This window comes from Muntiacus reevesi, chromosome 14, assembly GCF_963930625.1.
Source record: "Muntiacus reevesi chromosome 14, mMunRee1.1, whole genome shotgun sequence".
Classification (NCBI taxonomy): domain Eukaryota; kingdom Metazoa; phylum Chordata; class Mammalia; order Artiodactyla; family Cervidae; genus Muntiacus; species Muntiacus reevesi.
In genome coordinates, this window is record NC_089262.1 from 58102223 (window position 1) to 58119765 (window position 17543).

General features: G+C 39.1%; 1 protein-coding gene and 1 pseudogene across 7 annotated transcripts in view; one reads left to right on the forward strand and one right to left on the reverse strand.

Annotated features, from left to right (window-relative positions):
• The window catches only part of LOC136146329 (general transcription factor IIH subunit 2), a 77517-nt gene that overhangs the window by 18660 nt on the left and 41314 nt on the right, over positions 1 to 17543 (forward strand). For 4 of the 7 annotated variants that reach the window (XR_010658979.1, XM_065905155.1, XM_065905150.1 and 1 more), the window contains 2 exons: positions 1385 to 1424; positions 2889 to 3000. Coding sequence is in view for 6 of the 7 variants with exons in the window: in XM_065905155.1 (XP_065761227.1) it covers positions 1385 to 1424; positions 2889 to 3000 (152 nt within the window). In the remaining variant the exon portion in view is untranslated. Of the gene's footprint in view, positions 1 to 1384; positions 1425 to 2888; positions 3001 to 10298; positions 10774 to 10812; positions 11059 to 12626; positions 12712 to 17543 lie in introns of those variants that run through there. The other 3 variants (XM_065905153.1, XM_065905154.1, XM_065905152.1) reach the window with 3 other exon arrangements.
• LOC136146723 (FGGY carbohydrate kinase domain-containing protein pseudogene) lies at positions 13572 to 14479 on the reverse strand (annotated as a pseudogene).

A 17543-nucleotide genomic window follows, 5' to 3' on the forward strand; every position in this document is an offset into this window, starting at 1 on the left:
TCCTACATGCTGCATGGTGAGGCCAAAAAAAAATATAGGTAGAATAAAGGTATTTTCAGACTAGCAAGGTCTCAAAAAGAGACTTTCTTGGGAAGCTGTGGAAGAGATGACACAAAGGAACTGAGAATGAGAATGAATGAAAGAGAATAGGAATATTTATCTAATTCAAAAGTGGCTAAAGCAAACTTGTAAGATGAAGTCCCAGAATGACATTTATTTATCAGATACGGAGAACAGTCAGTCCAATTTGGAAAAGGTCAGAATGCTTCAGGAGAGATGTCACCAGAAGATAGAAATTATATAATTCTTTATGTAGCGGAACATAACAACAGGGTATTTAAGCTTCTCAGGGAACCCGGTTGGGGCTGAGTTAGTGGTAATTAGACAACTAAGCTTATGAATAACATAGTTATTAACTCCAGGAAAAATGTATTTTACAGAGAGGAAAAGTTGTATGGCATGGCTCAGCTGAATATGTCTATACAGTGATGATAAACTAAATATTTAGTATTGAGAATGGGATTTGCTATGTGTGTACTGTATTGTATTGGTTCAAGATGGTTGAAAGAGAGTTAAGATCTCATCTTCCATAGTGGAAAGTTCATAGCCAATGCCTATGAAAAGATCAAGAACTGTGAGCATAGGTAACTGTCAAACAGTTAAAATTTTTGAAAGGATTTGCTCTGTAAATGAAGTGGGGGGTGGGTAGGGAGGGAACTGCTCTTTTTTGTATTAAGTTAGATAACTTTTAATTCTTTAAACCATTCCTTGAAAATTAAGCCCTTAGGCATCCATTTTTGCCATAAATTAACCTCTCTCTGTTCATCTGGACTTATTTCAGCTGTCCGTTGTTTTTGGGAAAGTTGAAAAATAGTCATGAAAATTGTTTTCTCTAGAATCACAGTTGAGAAAGCATACATATTTAACCTCGATGAAAATAAAATTAGTTTAAGGAAAATTTTAAGCTGTCAGATAACCTTGGGTTATAGTGTGGAATTTTCTTAAATTACTGGTATTCTTAATTATTTCTCCTAAAAGTCATGCCTAAAGATAATTACAGTTGACCTTTGAACAACATGGATTTGAAATGCAAGGGTCCACTTACATGCAGTTTTTTTCCATAAATGCATACTGCACTACTACGTGTTCCATAACTGGTTGAATCCTCTAATGTGAAACTCCAGATGTGGAAGGTCAGAGGGCCAGACAGCCAACTGTAAAGTTACACTCAGATTTTTAACCTTGGGGGTTGACACCCCTAAACTGCTTGATGTTCAAGGGCCAACTGTACTTACTAATTAGAGAATTCTTGTTATTGAGATTTTCCTGAGCTATTTTAATGAGTAAATTCTTAACAAAATGATTCTTAAACTTTCTTTTTCAGGTTTTGTTATGCCTGTCAGGGGGAATTGAAAGACCAACATGTAAGTTCATGTGCTTTGTAAATATTAAGTATTGTACAATAAATATTGAGGAAATGGTATTATAAGTTTTCAGTAGATTGTTGAAGACCAAGCTCATATCACGTTATTCCTCAGAAGTATAGCAGTCGGTGGAGATTAAATGGGAGGTATTACAAACAGTTGTTTTGTAATTCTGCATTCTAATTTTGCTATAAAGATATTTTAGTACTTTGTCTTCAGTTTGCAAGCTGAACTGCATTTAGTTTGGAAGTACTAAAAGTTTTTTCTCTTTTTTTTTAACTTTAGGCTCTCATTTTTTACTTTTTACTTTAGGCTCTCATAATTCATTTTGAAGTTACCGTTTATGGTGGCCACAGATCTTAAGGATATTCTCCCCATTGAGACACTGAGAAAATATTTTTTTAAAATGCTAATGGGGGCCAATTTGAACATATCAACTTATATAAAGTTGCAAATAAGAGAGGTCACTGTTTAGTTTTATTTTAGTTAAATATCCATATTTAAAACTATATAAGCTATATAAAATACTAGTAGAAAGGACTGCTTGTTTTATTTTACTCTCAACATTTCATAAGACAATTTTATTTGGAATTCTCTGGTGGTCTGATGGTTGGTAGTCGGTGCTCTCATTGCCCTGGCCCACCTTCAGTCCCTGCTCAGGGAACTGAGATTCCCATAAGCTGTGAGGCATGGCTGAAAGAAAACCATTTAAAAAAAGATTTATGAAACTTTACATGCCTCTCTGACATCATTAGCTGCATCCTCACTAGAATCACTTTTTGACTCATTTGATAGTTTTTAAGAATACAGTATCATTACTTCTGCGTTGTTTTGAGATTTGATGATTTTTTAATCTGTGTATGATGTTGCCCTGGAAATTTCACCCCAAGGCACTAGTATTTATGTATATAATATTGATTGAATATTGTTATTCTTTCTTATTATTTTATTTTTATTATTTATTATGTAAATATGACAATAAGAATAAAATAATTTATATATTTTATATATATGTCTTTTGCCTTATTGTTTAGTGGTTTAATTAAAAGAGGAATATAACTTTTATAATTCCCTAGGTATAACAAGTTTATGTTAAAACTTTTGTGCTTCTCTTTTTAATTGAATCACTCCAGTAACCTATCGAAGCACTAATTTCAAGCTCATGTGTCTTCCCCAAGTAATTACTTAAAATGAAGTAAATCGAGAGTATCTTGTAATTCAAGGGACTTTAAGGACTCAGAAACAAAATTATTCCCTTATTTCTAAGGAATAATTTTTTGGAAAGAATTAATTTCCACAGATTTGAGAATATATAGTACATTAGAACTAATAAAGCAGGTAGGTGAGTGGGGAAAAAGTGATAGGTATATGAAAGAGCAAAGCAACTTGCAAGTCTTCTAGCTATGCTGTACGTAACTTTTGGAAACTACTTTTTAAATTCAGGTTTTCTTGTTTTTATTGCAGGTCTATGTTTGCAGTGTGTGCCAGAATGTGTTCTGTGTGGACTGTGATGTTTTTGTTCATGACTCTCTCCATTGTTGTCCTGGCTGTATTCATAAGATTCCAGTTCCTTCAGGTATTTGATCCCAGCATGTAATGCACATTGAATGTGTTAAAAAGAAATTTGCGGCTGTAAATAAAATGATTCTTTAGTAGAAACTCCAGTTACAATATGAAGAACAGTTTGAAAGGAAAATCTGGTTTCAGAAGCCTGTTGCCTTAAAGCGTCCTCTGTAATGATTGGTTAAGTAATTACTTAATGGAGTATATCTAATATCACCATTCTGGTGGTTTGTTATCTGATTTACAGTATAGTTCAGGTTAATGAACTATCCTTGTTAGCCTCACTCAGGTTCATACCCAAGGACTATTTAACTTAATCCTCCTCAACTTTCCTACTCTGGGTCATCAGAAAAATGTAGGTGAGAATGTGTGATGAGGTCTGTGTTTCAGGCTCAATGAAGGTGTACTGCTGTAGGCAGAAAGGCAGAACTCTTTTTAGGGTGTACCTTTTTGAGAGTGAATCAAGTTTCCATAGCAAAAGTAAGTTTATTTTACATTTACAAACTTTGGTCACTCTAGATTGAGTTTCATTATGATATTCATGATTTTATAAATAGTAAGTCTTAGTGAAGAACATTATCAATAAATACAGTGTAATCCCATCCTGAAGAGTCTATTCAATAAGTCTTGGGGGGAGCCCAGGAGTATGCTTTTTTTTTTTTCCCAGTTATACGTACATACATATATATGTTATTTTTCAGATATTTTTCCCTTGTAGGCTCTTAGAAGAAATATGCATTTTTAACAGCGCATGTGTGCACACACTTACTAATAGACATAATTAGACATAAGTACAGATCTTTCTCCCAAGAGTCATACTCTCTGCCTAGACCCAAATGGTTCTTTACAAGCAAACAGATTTCAGCTGTAGGTAACCAGGTAACTGCTATCTTCCTTCCTTCTACTCTGTCCACAAGAGATATCAGTGGCTTGAAGGAGATGCCTTTAGCATAATCAAAGTATCCTCTCTCTCTGCTTGAATTAAAAGAAAGGCTATGAGTAGGCACCTCTTGAAAAGTTACTTAGAAATACCTTAGATACACACCCACACTACTCTGTATAAAAGGGATATTGAGTGCCTTTTGGGCCTCTTCTTTATCTCTTATCTATTTATCTCTTTTTCGTTTTATTAGTATAATTGACAAGGTTAAGGTGAGTATTTTAGTTAGGCTTAAGGAGGAATTTCCAGTCTCAAAATTATAGAGAAAACCCTAGCTTGTTTAAGATTGTAGAAATAAAAATGATGATCTGATACACTGTTAGTTCTGGCCTTAACTTCCCTCATGGAACACCACAATATACTATAAAAATGAAGGAAACTATTCAACATTAGAGACCTTTGTGAGCAGTATGTCTTTCTGAGTTCTGTTGTTTGATTAGAGAACTCCTTGAGACTTAAAATTAATTATGAAAATTAGACTTATTTTAAATACTTTCAAATGCATACATTTTACTTCATATTCTTTTTTATTATGCCTGACAATCTTTTATTTTTTAACTGAAGCATTCATTCCATTTATATTTAATATGCCAACTGTTATGAGTGAGTGAGTGAAATTGCTCAGTCGTGTCCGACTCTTCACGACCCCATGGACTGTAGGCTACCAGGATCCTCAGTCCATGGGATTTTCCAGGCAAGAATACTGGAGTGGGTTGCCGTTTCCTTCTCCAGGGGATCTTCCCCACCTAGGGATCGAACCCGGGTCTCCCACATTGTAGGCAGACGCTTTACCATCTCAGCTACCAGGGAAGACCAGGCACAATGACCTCTAACTCACCAGGCACGTTCCTATTCCAGGGACTTCACATTTGCTCTCACCTTTGCATGAAAGATTTAAAAAAGAAAAAAAAAAAATTTCACAGGATTCTCTCATATTATTCAGATCTCTCTATGCTCAAATGTCACCAGATCTCTCAGCATCTATCTAAACCACTCTGACATTCTCTACCACCTTACTTTGCTTTACTTATTTTCTTTCACATTTTAGGTTTTTTTTATACTTTATTTTTTCACATTTCACTTACTTTTACATTTTTTACATAATATATCAATGTATATATTGGTTTATTTTCTGATTCTGCAACTAAAATGTAAGCTTCATTAGAGAGATTTCCGTCTGTTAGATCCATCTAAAATGGTGTCCCAAAAATAAATAAATAAATAAATAAAATGGTGTCCAATGTACAAAATTCAATAAATGTTGAGTTTTGAATAAATGGCACATGAATAGATAAATGCATAAATCAAGAAAAAAAATTTTACTTTTCATGCAGTATTTTAATCTCATTAGCTTGTTTTAATAAATACTTACTACATTGTGTAATATAAATTTTTTCTAAATTTTTAGTTCTTCTGTTAAATGCCATACTGGTTAATACTCAACCTTTTGTCATTTGCTGGATATTTTAATGAACAGAAATTATCTATCGTTAAATATTAATTCAAGAGTATTTTACTCACTTTGCATGACTGCAACCATTGTATTCTTGAGTCACATACTTTCTTCACAAATAATTAGCTATTTATTTGATTTTTGATGGTGTTGATATCATCACCAGCTGTATCTGATATATTTTGGTTTAAATCTACCATCCTACTTCGTGCTATTTGCTTCAGTTATTCTGTCTTCATTTTTCTCTTCTTTTTTTTGCCTTTTTCCCACCATTCTGTGTTTTCCTCAACTAGTTTTGCAAATTGTATACTTTATTTTTATTCTTCTAGTGGTTATCCTAGAAATTATAGTACACATAAATCCTTAAGTTGGGTCCTCTAGAAAGCAGAATGTCCAGCAGAGGTGAAAGTGTTGCTACTTTATTTGGGGGGTGTGGATCAGGGATACAAAGATAAGGAGAAAAAGGGAAAGTGAGACAAGGAAAAACAATGTGTTATCATGGTGGCCAGACGTGATGACGAACTGTGAAAAATCATAAGGTCTCCCAGCAAGTGTGTTCACTTAAGAGTTTGGGATGTCTCCAGAAGATTGATTTATAAGGAGGAGCTGCCCCTCTGTGCAGTCCATCAAAGGGAGGAAGGAAGAGTAATGCAGTTTCCTGACTTCTCCCATTTCCCATTGGCTAGCCAGTGCAGTGTCATCTGGTCCTTTGTGCTTAGTCATTCCATCGTATAGACTCTTTGCAACCCCATAGACTGCAGCCCGCCAGGCTTCTCTGTCCATGGGGATTCTCCAGGTAAGAATACTAGAGTGGGTTGCCATTTCCTACTCCAAGGGATTTCCCCAACCCAGGGATCGATCCCAGGTATCCCACATTGCAGGCAGATTCTTTGTCCTTTGGTAATTGCTAAGGAAGTCAGTCAGCCCCACCTATCAACAGAAAATTAAAGATTTACTGAGCATGATTGAAGACAGGAGAAGTGGATGACAGAGGATGAGATGGCTGGATAGAATCACCATAGATGGACATGAGTTTGAGTAACCTCCGAGAGTTGGTAATAGACAGGGAATCCTGACATGCTGCAGTCCATGGGGTCGCAAAGAGTTGGACATGACTGAGCAACTGAACTAAACTGAACTGAGCATGGCCCTACCCATCAGAGCAAGACTCAGATTCCCCCACAGCCAGGCCCTCTCATCAGGAAGCTTCCATATGCCTCTTATCCTTATCCTTCAGAGGGCAGACAGAATGAAAACCACAATCAGAAAACTAAGCAAACTGATCACATGGATCACAGCCTTGTCTAATGCAATGAAATGATGAGCCATGCTGTGTAGGGCCACTCAAGAAGGACAGGTCATAGTGGAGAGTTCTGAAAAAACATGGTCCACTGGAGAAGGGAATGGCAAACCACTTCAGTATCCTTGCCTTGAGAACCCCATGAATAGTATGAAAAGGCAAAAAGAAATGATTCTGAAAGATGAACTCCCCAGGTCAATAGGTGCCTAATATGCTTCTGGAGAAGAATGGAGAAATAGCTCAGGAAAGAATGAAGAGGCTGAGGCAAAGCAAAAACACCACCCAGTTGTGAATGCAACTGGTGATGCAAGTAAAGTCTGCTGCTATAAAGAGCAGTGTTGCATAGGAACCTGGAATGTTAGGCCCATGAATCAAGGTAAATTGGAAACGGTCAAACAGGTGATGGCAAGAGTGAACATTGACATTTTAGGAATCAGCTAACTAAAATGGACTGGAAGGGGCAAATTTAATTCAGATGACCATTACATCTACTACTGTGGGCAAGAATCCCTTAGAAGAAATGAAGTAGCCCTTATAGTCAACAAAGGAGTCTGAAATGCAGTACTTGGGTGCAATCTTAAAAACAGCAGAATGATCTCTGTTTGTTTCCAAGGCAAACCATTCAATATCACAGTAATCCAAGACTATGCCTCAACCACTAATGCCAAAGAAGCAGAAGTTGAATGGTTCTCTGAAGAACTACAAGACCTTTTAGAACTAACACCAAAAAAAGATGTCTTTTTCATCATAGGGGAATGGAATGCAAAGGTAGGAAGTCAAGAAATACCTGGAATAACAGGCACGTTTGGCCTTGGAGTACAAAATGAAGTAGAACAAAGGCTAACAGAGTTTTGCCAAGAGAATGCACTGGTCATAGCAAACACCCTCTTCCAACAACACAAGAGATGACTCTACACATAGACATCACCAGATGGTCAATACTGAAATCAGATTGATTCTGTTCTTTGCAGCCAAAGATGGAGAAGCTCTGTAGAGTTAGCAAAAAAAAAAAAAAGAGACCAAGAACTGACTGAGGCTCAGATCATGAACTCCTTATTGCAAAATTCAGACTTAAATTGAAGAAAGTAGGAAAAACCACTAAACCATTCAGGTATGACCTAAATCAAATCCCTTACAATTATACAGTGGAAGTGACAAATAGTTTCAAGGGATTAGATCTGATAGAGTGAAGAACTATGGAACTGAAGAACTATGGAAGAAGGTTTGTGACATTGTACAGGAGGCTGTGATCAAAATCATCCCTAAGAAAAAGAAATGGAAAAAGGCAAAATGGTTGTCTGAGGAGGCATTACAAATAGCTGAGAAAAAAAGAGAAGTGAAAGGCAAAAGAGAAAAGAAAAGATATATTCATCAGAATGCAGAGTTCCAAAGAATAGCAAGGAGAGATAATGAAAGCCTTCCTAAGTGATCCGTGTGAAGAAATAGAGGAAAACAATAGAATGGGAAAGACTAGAGATCTCGTCAAGAAAATTAGAGATACCAAGGGAACATTTCATGCAAAGATGGGCTCGAAAGAGGACAAAAATGGTATGGACCTAACAGAAGCAGAAGATATTAAGAAGAGATGCCAAGAATACACAGAAGAACTGTACAAAAAAGATCTTCACGACCCAGATAGTCATCATGGTGTGATCACTCACTTAGAGCAAGACATCCTGGAATGCAAAGTCAAGTGAGCTTTTGGAAGCATCACTGCAAACAAAGCTAGTGGAAGTGAGGGAATTCCAGTTGAACTATTTCAAATCCTGAAAGATGATGCTGTGAAAGTGCTGCACTCAATATGCCAGCATATTTGGAAAACTCAGCAGTAGCCACAGGACTGGAAAAGGTCAGTTTTCTTTCCAATTCCAAAAAAAGACAGTGCCAAAGAATATTCAAACTACTGCACAGTTGCACTTATCTCACACGCTAGCAAAGTAATGCTCAAAATTCTCCAAGCTAGTCTTCAACAGTACGTTAACTGAGAACTTTCAGATGTTCAAGCTGGATTTAGAAAAGACAGAGGAACCAGAGATCAAATTGCCAACATCTGTTTGATCACATAAAAAGCAATGAATTCCAGAAAAACATCTACTTCTGCTTCATTGACTACGCCAAAGCCTTTTACTGTGTGGATCACAACAAACTGTGGAAAATTCTGAAAGAGATGGGAATACCTGACCACCTGACCTGCCTCCTGAGAAATCTGTATACAGGTCAGGAAGCAACACTTAGAACTGAACTTGGAACAACAGACTGGTTCCAAATTGGGAAAGGAGTACGTCAAGACTGTATATTGTCACCCTGCTTATTTAACTTATATGTAGAGTACATAATGAGAAACACTGGGTTGGATGAAGCACAAGCTGGAATCAACATTGCCGGGAGAAATATCAATAACTTCAGATATGCAGATGACACCACCCTTATGGCAGAAAGCGAAGAGGAACTAAAGAGTCTCCTGATGAAAGTGAAAGAGGAGAGTGAAAAAAGCTGGCTTAAAACTCAGCATTCAGAAAACAAAGATCATGGCATCCAGTCCCATCACTTCACAGCAATAGATGGGGAAACAGTGGAAAGAGTGACAGACTTTATATTTGTGGGCTTCAAAATCACTGCAGATGGTGAGTGCAGCCATGAAATTAAAAGAGGCTTGCTCCTTGGAAGAAAAGCTGTGTACAACCTACACAGCATATTAAAACGCAGAGACATTACTTTGCTGACAGAGGTCCATATAGTTAAAGCTAAGGTTTTTCCAGTAGTCATGTATGGATGTGAGAGTTGGACCATAAAGAAAGTTGAGCGCTGAAGAATTGATGCTTTTGAACTGTGGTGTTGGAGAAGACTCTTGAGAGTCCCTTGGACTGCAAGGAGATCCAACTAGTCCATCCTAAAGGAAATCAGTCCTGAGCATTCATTGGAAGGGCTGATGGTGAAGCTGAAGCTCCAATACTTCGGCTACCTGATGCAGAGAACTGATTCATTTGGAAAGACCCTGATGCTGGGAAAGATTGAAGGCAGGAGGAAAAGTGAACGACAGAGGGAGGAAAAGTGAATGACGAGGGTAAGATGATTGAATGGCATCACTAACTCAATGAACCTGAGTTTGAGCAAGCTCCCAGAGTTGGTGATGGATGAGGAAGCCTGGCGTGCTGCAGTCCACGGGGTCACAACAAGTTGGACACAACTGAGCAACTGAACTGAACTGAAAGAAGTCAGTGGTATGGCATTGCACCCAGTTCTGTAAAGTCAGATAGGCTTGGTGCACTTCAATTTGGACTCCAGCCAGCTCAGGAAGCTAGGCAAAGGCAGCAGCAGTGCAGAGGTGGAGGCAAGTAGCACCTTGGAAAGGAGGAGGTAGCCAAGAGAATCTGAGGAAGCACTGCTTCCAATACTCCTACATAACATCAGACCTAAAGTTAAGTTGTACCTTTGCCCTCCCCACAGATAATTTATTTACCCTCATTTACCTCCTTCCTTCCTTATATATAATTACCATTGTATATTTCTTTTGGTGTTTCACTAGACATTTATATTTGTTTTAAGCAATTAGTGTTTATTATGATTTGATCACATATTTACCACTTTCTTGGCTCTTGATTTACTCTTATATCTCAGATCTGTTGAGGATCATTTTCCTTCTACCAAAAGTATACTCTTCAGAATATACGAGTGTTCAGGATATATAATATGCTACCTGCTATGTAAGGAAGAAAGAAAAATAAAAATATATACTTGTATTTGCAAAAAGAAGCAGTGGAAAGTAATAGAGGAAATCAATGAAACCAAAAGTTAGTCCAACCAGTTGACAAATATTTTGCTAAGCTGACCAAGAGAAAAAGAGAACTCAAATTACTGAAATCAAGAGTGAAAGAGGAAACATCACTTTGGGCCTCACAGAAATAAAGATCACAGGGGAATACTACAGACAGCTGGGGGCAAGAGTGAGTATTAATGAGTATGGAGTTTGTCTTTGGACTGATGAAAATGTAAGATTGACTGTGGTGATGATTGTTCAACTCTGTGAAAGTACTAAAAACCACTGAATCACACACTTTGAATAGGTTAAGATGTATGGTATATGAAGTATATGTCACGAAAGCTGTTTTGTTTTGTTTTTTTTTTTAATGAGGGAATTTGGGGGCCTCCCTTGTGGTGTAATGGTTAAGAATCAGTCTTGGAACATAAGGGACACCTGTTGGATCCCTGGTCCAGGAAGATCCCACATGTCTTGGAGCAGCTGAGCCCGTGCATCACAACTACTGAGCCTGCACTCCAGAGCCTGGGAGCTGCAGCTACTGAAGCCCAGAGGCCCAGAGCCTGTGCTCCTCAACAGGAGACGGTTAGAGAAAGCCTGTGCACAGCGACCAAGACCCACGACAGCCAAAAAATAAATAAAGCTTTAAAAAAAAAATAAGGGAATTCCCTGGCAGCCCAGTGGTTAGGACTCTGTACTTCCAGTGCAGCAGGCACAGATTCGATCTCTGGTTGGGGAACTAAGATCTCACAAGCTACACCATGCAGCCAAATAAATAAAGTTTAAAAATAAATAAAAGGAAACACTGGAAGAATACGTAGGAACGATGGGTGAGAGTAAGAATTATTTTAAAATATTTTTAAATAGTTTAGTATTCAAAAATAATAAAATTTGTGGAATCCTGGGAAGCTGTGGTGAGACAAATGAAAGTAAAGTAACTAATGTTAGTTATTAGTTAAGGACCTGAAAGCAATCATGTTCATCAAATAAAGCTGTGGGTATGGAGCTGGAGGTTGAAGATGAACTGTAGTAAAATTGCTTTTTCATTTATTTGGGTTGTAGTGTAAACAATATGTTCCAACTATATGTGACAGTATGTGCGCTGTTTCTATTTTGTTGTGACCTTGTTTGCCCTAGAGTAACTACAAGGTGAAGATGTCAGTACTATGTGGAGGCTGAAGAAGATAAGGAGTTAGATTAAAAGCATGTTAAGGCTTGTATTTGAGGAGCACAAGTTGACCCACTATATATCTGAGTGCCTGTCACAATTGAAACACTCATTTATGTTGAAACAGTGAGGGGAAAACAGGGATTCTGCTGCTCAGAGGTGGCTTCCCTGATAGCTCTGTTGGTAAAGAATCCACCTACAATGCAGGAGACCCCGGTTCGATTCCTGGATCTGGAAGATCCAGGGATAGGCTACCCACTCCAATATTCTTGGGCTTCCCTTGTGGCTCAGCTGGTAAAGAATCCGCCTGCAATGTGGGAGACCTGGGTTCAATCCCTGGGTTGGGAAAATTCCCTGGAGGAGGGCATGGCAACCCACTCCAGTATTCTGACCTGGAGAATTCCATGGACTGTATAGTCCATGGGGTCACAAAGAGTCAGACACGATTGAGTGACTTTCACTTTCACTGTTGCTCAGAATGGCAGTAGGGAAGAGGAACTGTAAACATTTTGTAAGATTTCTCAATCTGCGAAATTCCTAGTTTGTGGTCCTCTCTGTGTTCAGCTGTCTGTATCCCTGTAATGATCAGCACACTTATAACATGAAGTGCCTTCATGAATGGTGAAAAGGAAGGGTGGTACAACCAGCCCTTGGGAAGTGGGGCAGTAGAATTCCCCTGTCTGTAGTGGGTGAGAGTTTAGGAGAAAGGGCAAGAACCATGAGTCCCTAGGGCCTATAGTAAGGAAGAAAAGAGCATAGGAGATCGTCATGCTTCTGAGAAATAGCCTGAGTGTCCTGATCCCCCTTTTGGGTCCAGTTCTGTAAAAATAGGAGAGTCATTGTTTTCTTTCCTTGTCTTCCAATTCTGTTCTGTGGAGACCTGTTACACGGTGGGCTGGGGACATAGATGGAGTCCTTATGGGATATAAATTCTTGATTTCACCTGACTAAATTGTTACTTGAGTCACACCTCAGGCCAGGGCACAGGAAGTAATACACAGTTTGTTCATTTACCCATTAGTTCACTCAGCAAACCTTGTACATCTGCTGTCTGTCGGATGAGACCCTCTGTGTCTGGATATAGACACCAAGAAGAGGAAACAAACCCTGACCTTGCGGCCCTGTGACCCTCCCAGCCTAAGAGGCAGACCTGTAAAGAGCTCCATGTGACAGTGCTGATGGTTTGCCAAGGGCGTGGGAGTGCAGAAGAGAGGTTGTGACCTGGGCTCCGGTGCAAATTCAAATGCCTGAGGGGACCGGGCCGGTTATGCAAATACTTGAGAAGGAGCCAGGTTAATGCAAAGTGGTATGCACCTGAGAAGTACCGGTTCCATCTGCAGGAGGCAGCCTCTGGATGCTTGGAGCAGGGGTGGAGAGATGTAGTCTCAGTACACCCTTTTGTACCTTTTGAATTTTATACATGGGCATCTGTTAACCTAGTCCACAAGAAAAAAGTTTTTTCAAAGGAGGTAACTATTACTCAGCTCCAACCTATTTCTTATTTCTGAAAATGTAGTTTCCCTCAGACTGTATATTTTAATATTTAAATAGAAACCGAAAAACTGGACTTTTAAGTGAATTCCCTAAGTTTTAAATGTTGACATCTAATTTTTTAAAACCACACAAATGTTAATTTTTAGAACATCATCACAACCTTAAGAGTAGGTGATGATTTCTTAGGACACAAAAAGCATCTATCTTAAAAGGAGAAAATTAAAGTCAGACTTCATCAAAATTTAAAACATCTGCTTTGGAATACTCCATCAAGAAAACAAAAAGAGTTCATAGACGGGGAGAACATGTTTGCAGTGCAAACATATAACAGAAGACTGGTGTCTAAAAATATATAAACAATTCTTGCAGTTCAATAAATGACCAATTTATCTTATTTTTACTGTTTTTTCTGACTGCACATATCCCAGGTTTTTTTAAATTGAAAGACAGTATAGAAATCATGAAGTGATGTCTAAGGGTCCTCAATATATGCTGCAATGACCAAGGTCCCCAATGCAACGACATAAGATCTGGCATTAGCACCTGCAGGCTTTGTTAGACCTCCTTTCTTGATTGTTGCATACTCTTTCTGGTGTTTAACCAGCTTCAAGAATATTTGCTATTTCTTGTCATGGTATCTTATCCTCTCATCTGGAAAGCACAGCTTTCCCAACTTGGCTTTCTTTGCCATGACCTCCTGTACAGAAGTGGAACGCCCTGAGGCACAAGCTGTCAGACTAGCAGCACCCACAAGGACAGATTCCCCCTCTTGTGACAGGACCACAGGCCTGCCAGTAATGTCTGTACACATTTGCACAGACGAGGGATTCTTGCTCAGGCCCCCACACAAGAAGAGAGTGCTGACAGGGTACCCAGCTGCCTAACTGGCTTCTTACTGATGCACGCCTTGAAAGCAGGTAGAGAATGGCAAGATCGTCAAGGTCCAGAGGCCTTAAAAAAGAAATATATGAATAGCCAATTAAGTCATTAAATTAAAGCCACAATGAGATACATACCCATGCCCTAAACTGGCTAAATGATACAGCTCCTTAGGTGTGTATGCATGTTTTGGTTAAAAAAAGCCATTGAAAATAGTATTAAAACTTAAAACATTTCAATCCAGAGGCCATGCCTGCTGAAGGAAACTGGTTGCTGCGGAAATCTCACCAAACATGTAAGTCAACAGTGAGGAACCCCACAAGCTAAGCCTTCTTACTCAGATCCAGGTGACTGCTTAAATGTCATCTGGAAAGTTGGCATGACCCTATTGCATGTGGTCTATCGATTTTCCACCAAGACTGACCACTTTCATTCAGCCAAGACCCAGGGACCATGGCTAAAAACAAGTGCCCAGATGCTTGGTAGAAAAATTCAGTTTTGTGCCCATCCCCACGTGACAAGATGTTCCACAGATTACAGCCAGCCTTGATGTCACTGGCTTCCCCTCACAGGTGTGGCTGAGCACGCTCACATCTCCAGTCACTCCCTGGGGACAGAGATGCTCATTCTACCTTGAGGACAGTGGTACTGTCAAGCACCACCGCAGAATCCTCCTCCTAAACAACCCAGCTTAAAAATGGGCGAGGACTTCCCTGGTGGTACAGTGGATGAGAATCTGTCTGCCAGTGGAGGAGACTCAGGTTCAATCCCTGGTCCAGGAAGATCCCGTGTGCCACTGAGCAACTAAGCTCATGTGCCACAACTCCTGAAGCCTGTGCACCTAGAGCCCATGCTCCGTAATGAGAGAAACCAGCTCTTAAGCCACAATTAAGGAGCCTGCATGCCGCAACTAGAGAGTAGCCCCCACTCTTTGCAACTAGGGAGAACCCACGAGCAGCAAGGAAGACCTGACACAACCAAAAAGTAATTAAGAAATGGGCAAGAGATTTGATCACCTTACCAAAGGAAGTATATGATTAGCCAATTAATCATTAAAGCCACAATAAGACACATTCCTGTGCCCTAAAATGGCTAAATGATACTTCTCTCTAGGTGTGTATGCATATTTTGGTTAAAAAAAGGCGTTGAAAGTAGTATTATTTTAAAATTCAAAACGTCAGATTCTCTTTTCAGATTGTGTCGTGGACATTTGTGTCTGTTTTTTGGCTGCCCACATTTTCTTTCTTTGGAGGATTTCCCCCCTTTCTGCTATGTAGAGGTGGTATGTATATCTTTTTTCCAGTTAAGACTGTGCAGATGTTTTTCCTGTCAGTAGGAGTAAAAGAGAAGCTCTTTCAACTGATAAAGAGTATCTACTAGATATCTTCAAACTTTAGAATTCCTGCTGAAGTCAAGAATAAGATATCTATTATCACTGTCATTAAGCAACATTATATTAAAGGATATACTTAATTCAAAAAGAAAAGTGATGCTAAAGACAAAAACTATCATAATACTCAGATAATACAAATATCTACTTAGAAAATTCAAGAATATTTACAATCAGATGTTAAAAGTAGACCAGGAGTCCTATATATTATCAATAAACATTTAGAAAATAGTAAAAAAATTCAATTCATAAGGGTAACAAAATCTACAAGGTGCTAAAATAAATGTAGTGTGCATTGGTGTATATAACATTATAGGTGAGAAGCAGGTTGATGGGGCAAAATTTTATCAGCAGAAGGGTCACAATGTAGAGAGTTCCCCCTGACCTCTGAACTTCCTGTAGAAAGAATTGTTGGTCCTGAAGCAGTTGGATGTACCAGGGAAAGTGTCCTAAAAAAACACTGTCATTGTAATGTTATATATGTTAATACGGAAGTTCGGAGGAGTCAGCTATTAACGATGATTGCTTCTAGGCTAAGTAGATGGCCTTGTGGAACCAGGGCTTGGCCAGAAGAGTTCATGTGCCAATGGGGCTGGTAACAGTTTGCCTCTCTAACTCAGCAACTGGCTGAACTACCAAAATGGAGAGGGACACCTGTTTTTGCCTTTTCTTAATATGTAGGCTTTATGGCATAGTGGTTAAAAGTGTAAACTCCATTTCCAGACTGATTAATCAGAGCCCCTGTATGCCTGGGTTTCCTCATCTGTAAAGTGGAGATAATAAAAATAGCTATTTCATTTGGACTGTTAAAGGAATTAAATGGACATATCTAAGGTGCTTAGAACTGTGCCTGGCAAGTAGTAGGTGCATAATATCATTGAAATGATTTTTGAAACTCTAAACCCAGAAAAATTAAGAAAGCAGGAGGGGACCCTCAGCACCCAGAATATTTTAACAAACTTTTAGAAGATGGAAACTCAAATAGAACAGTAGTGACCAATGAAGCAGACTGACAGAGCCCACAGCCTGAATACACATGTAACACCTGGGAGACCGTACCTTGTACAGAGCCCTGGAGCAGCAGGTGGCCCAGAATGCCAGCTAAGAAGGTGGGCAGGAAAACCAAGGGACTAATTGAAAATCTCTGAGAGACTGCCAGCTCCCTCTGCCCCACCGTCAGACTGTTTACTATGCAGGTGTTATCGCTAAGGCAAAGCGTTAGTGGATTCTTTTCTAAAAAAAAATGGAATAAACTGACTTAGAGGAGCTAGTGTGGGTCCTGGGCATCCCCAAACAAAGAATCCTTCAAAAATTGGTCTTTTTATGTTCCTCAGATGAGTTTTCAGCTGCTATCTCTGACTTTACAACTGACTTGAAATCATTTTCTGAGGTGTTTCTCTGAAGTTGAGGGCTTCTCCTGGGCAAGTCTTAGCTCCCCAACCTTCCTCCGTAAAGTTCAGATCACACTCACGTGGCTTTTGATCAGACTCTTTAACCAGAATTTTGATCAGTCAGTTTTGCAATCACCTAATTTTCAAACATGAATTGAAAACCATGAATCTGTACACATTTGAGGAAAGCTTGGTAATGTGAAAAATCTCAACATAAAGGTAAATAGTAATTAGCCTTGGAGGAAACAGATCATTCAGGAGACAGATGAACTCTATTTGGATTAGTACTGGTAAAGATAATTTGTACATCAGACCCACAAAATGGGGACGACCTCAGTGGCCTGGCGCAAGTCACAAATCTAAATCCAGGTCAGCCAGCACTTAAAGGAAACACCTGTCAGTGAAGCCTAGTATACACCAATCACAATCCTCCCAACTCAGCTTTACCTAGTTTGCCTGACCCTAGAAAACAGGACATGCTACCCTTTAATGAATCCCTGACCTCCTGGCCAATCACACTTCTTCCCTCTAAAATCTACCTTTCCTCTCCGCCCCCTGCACCCCTGGCCTTCCCTTTGGAGCAGCACTCCCTTGCCATGAGACATGTGCTCCTCCAGTCCACGGATCCTTTTCCCTTGACTAAAGAGCAACAAGCTTGTTGTAGTTTTGTCGTTTGACAGTATTGCAGGAGAGATTTTTAAAAATTACGTTGGCTAAGAAAATTAGATCTCATGAAAGAAATAGACAACAAAAAAGGGCTGTGGGAAATTGAAAGTATAATTAC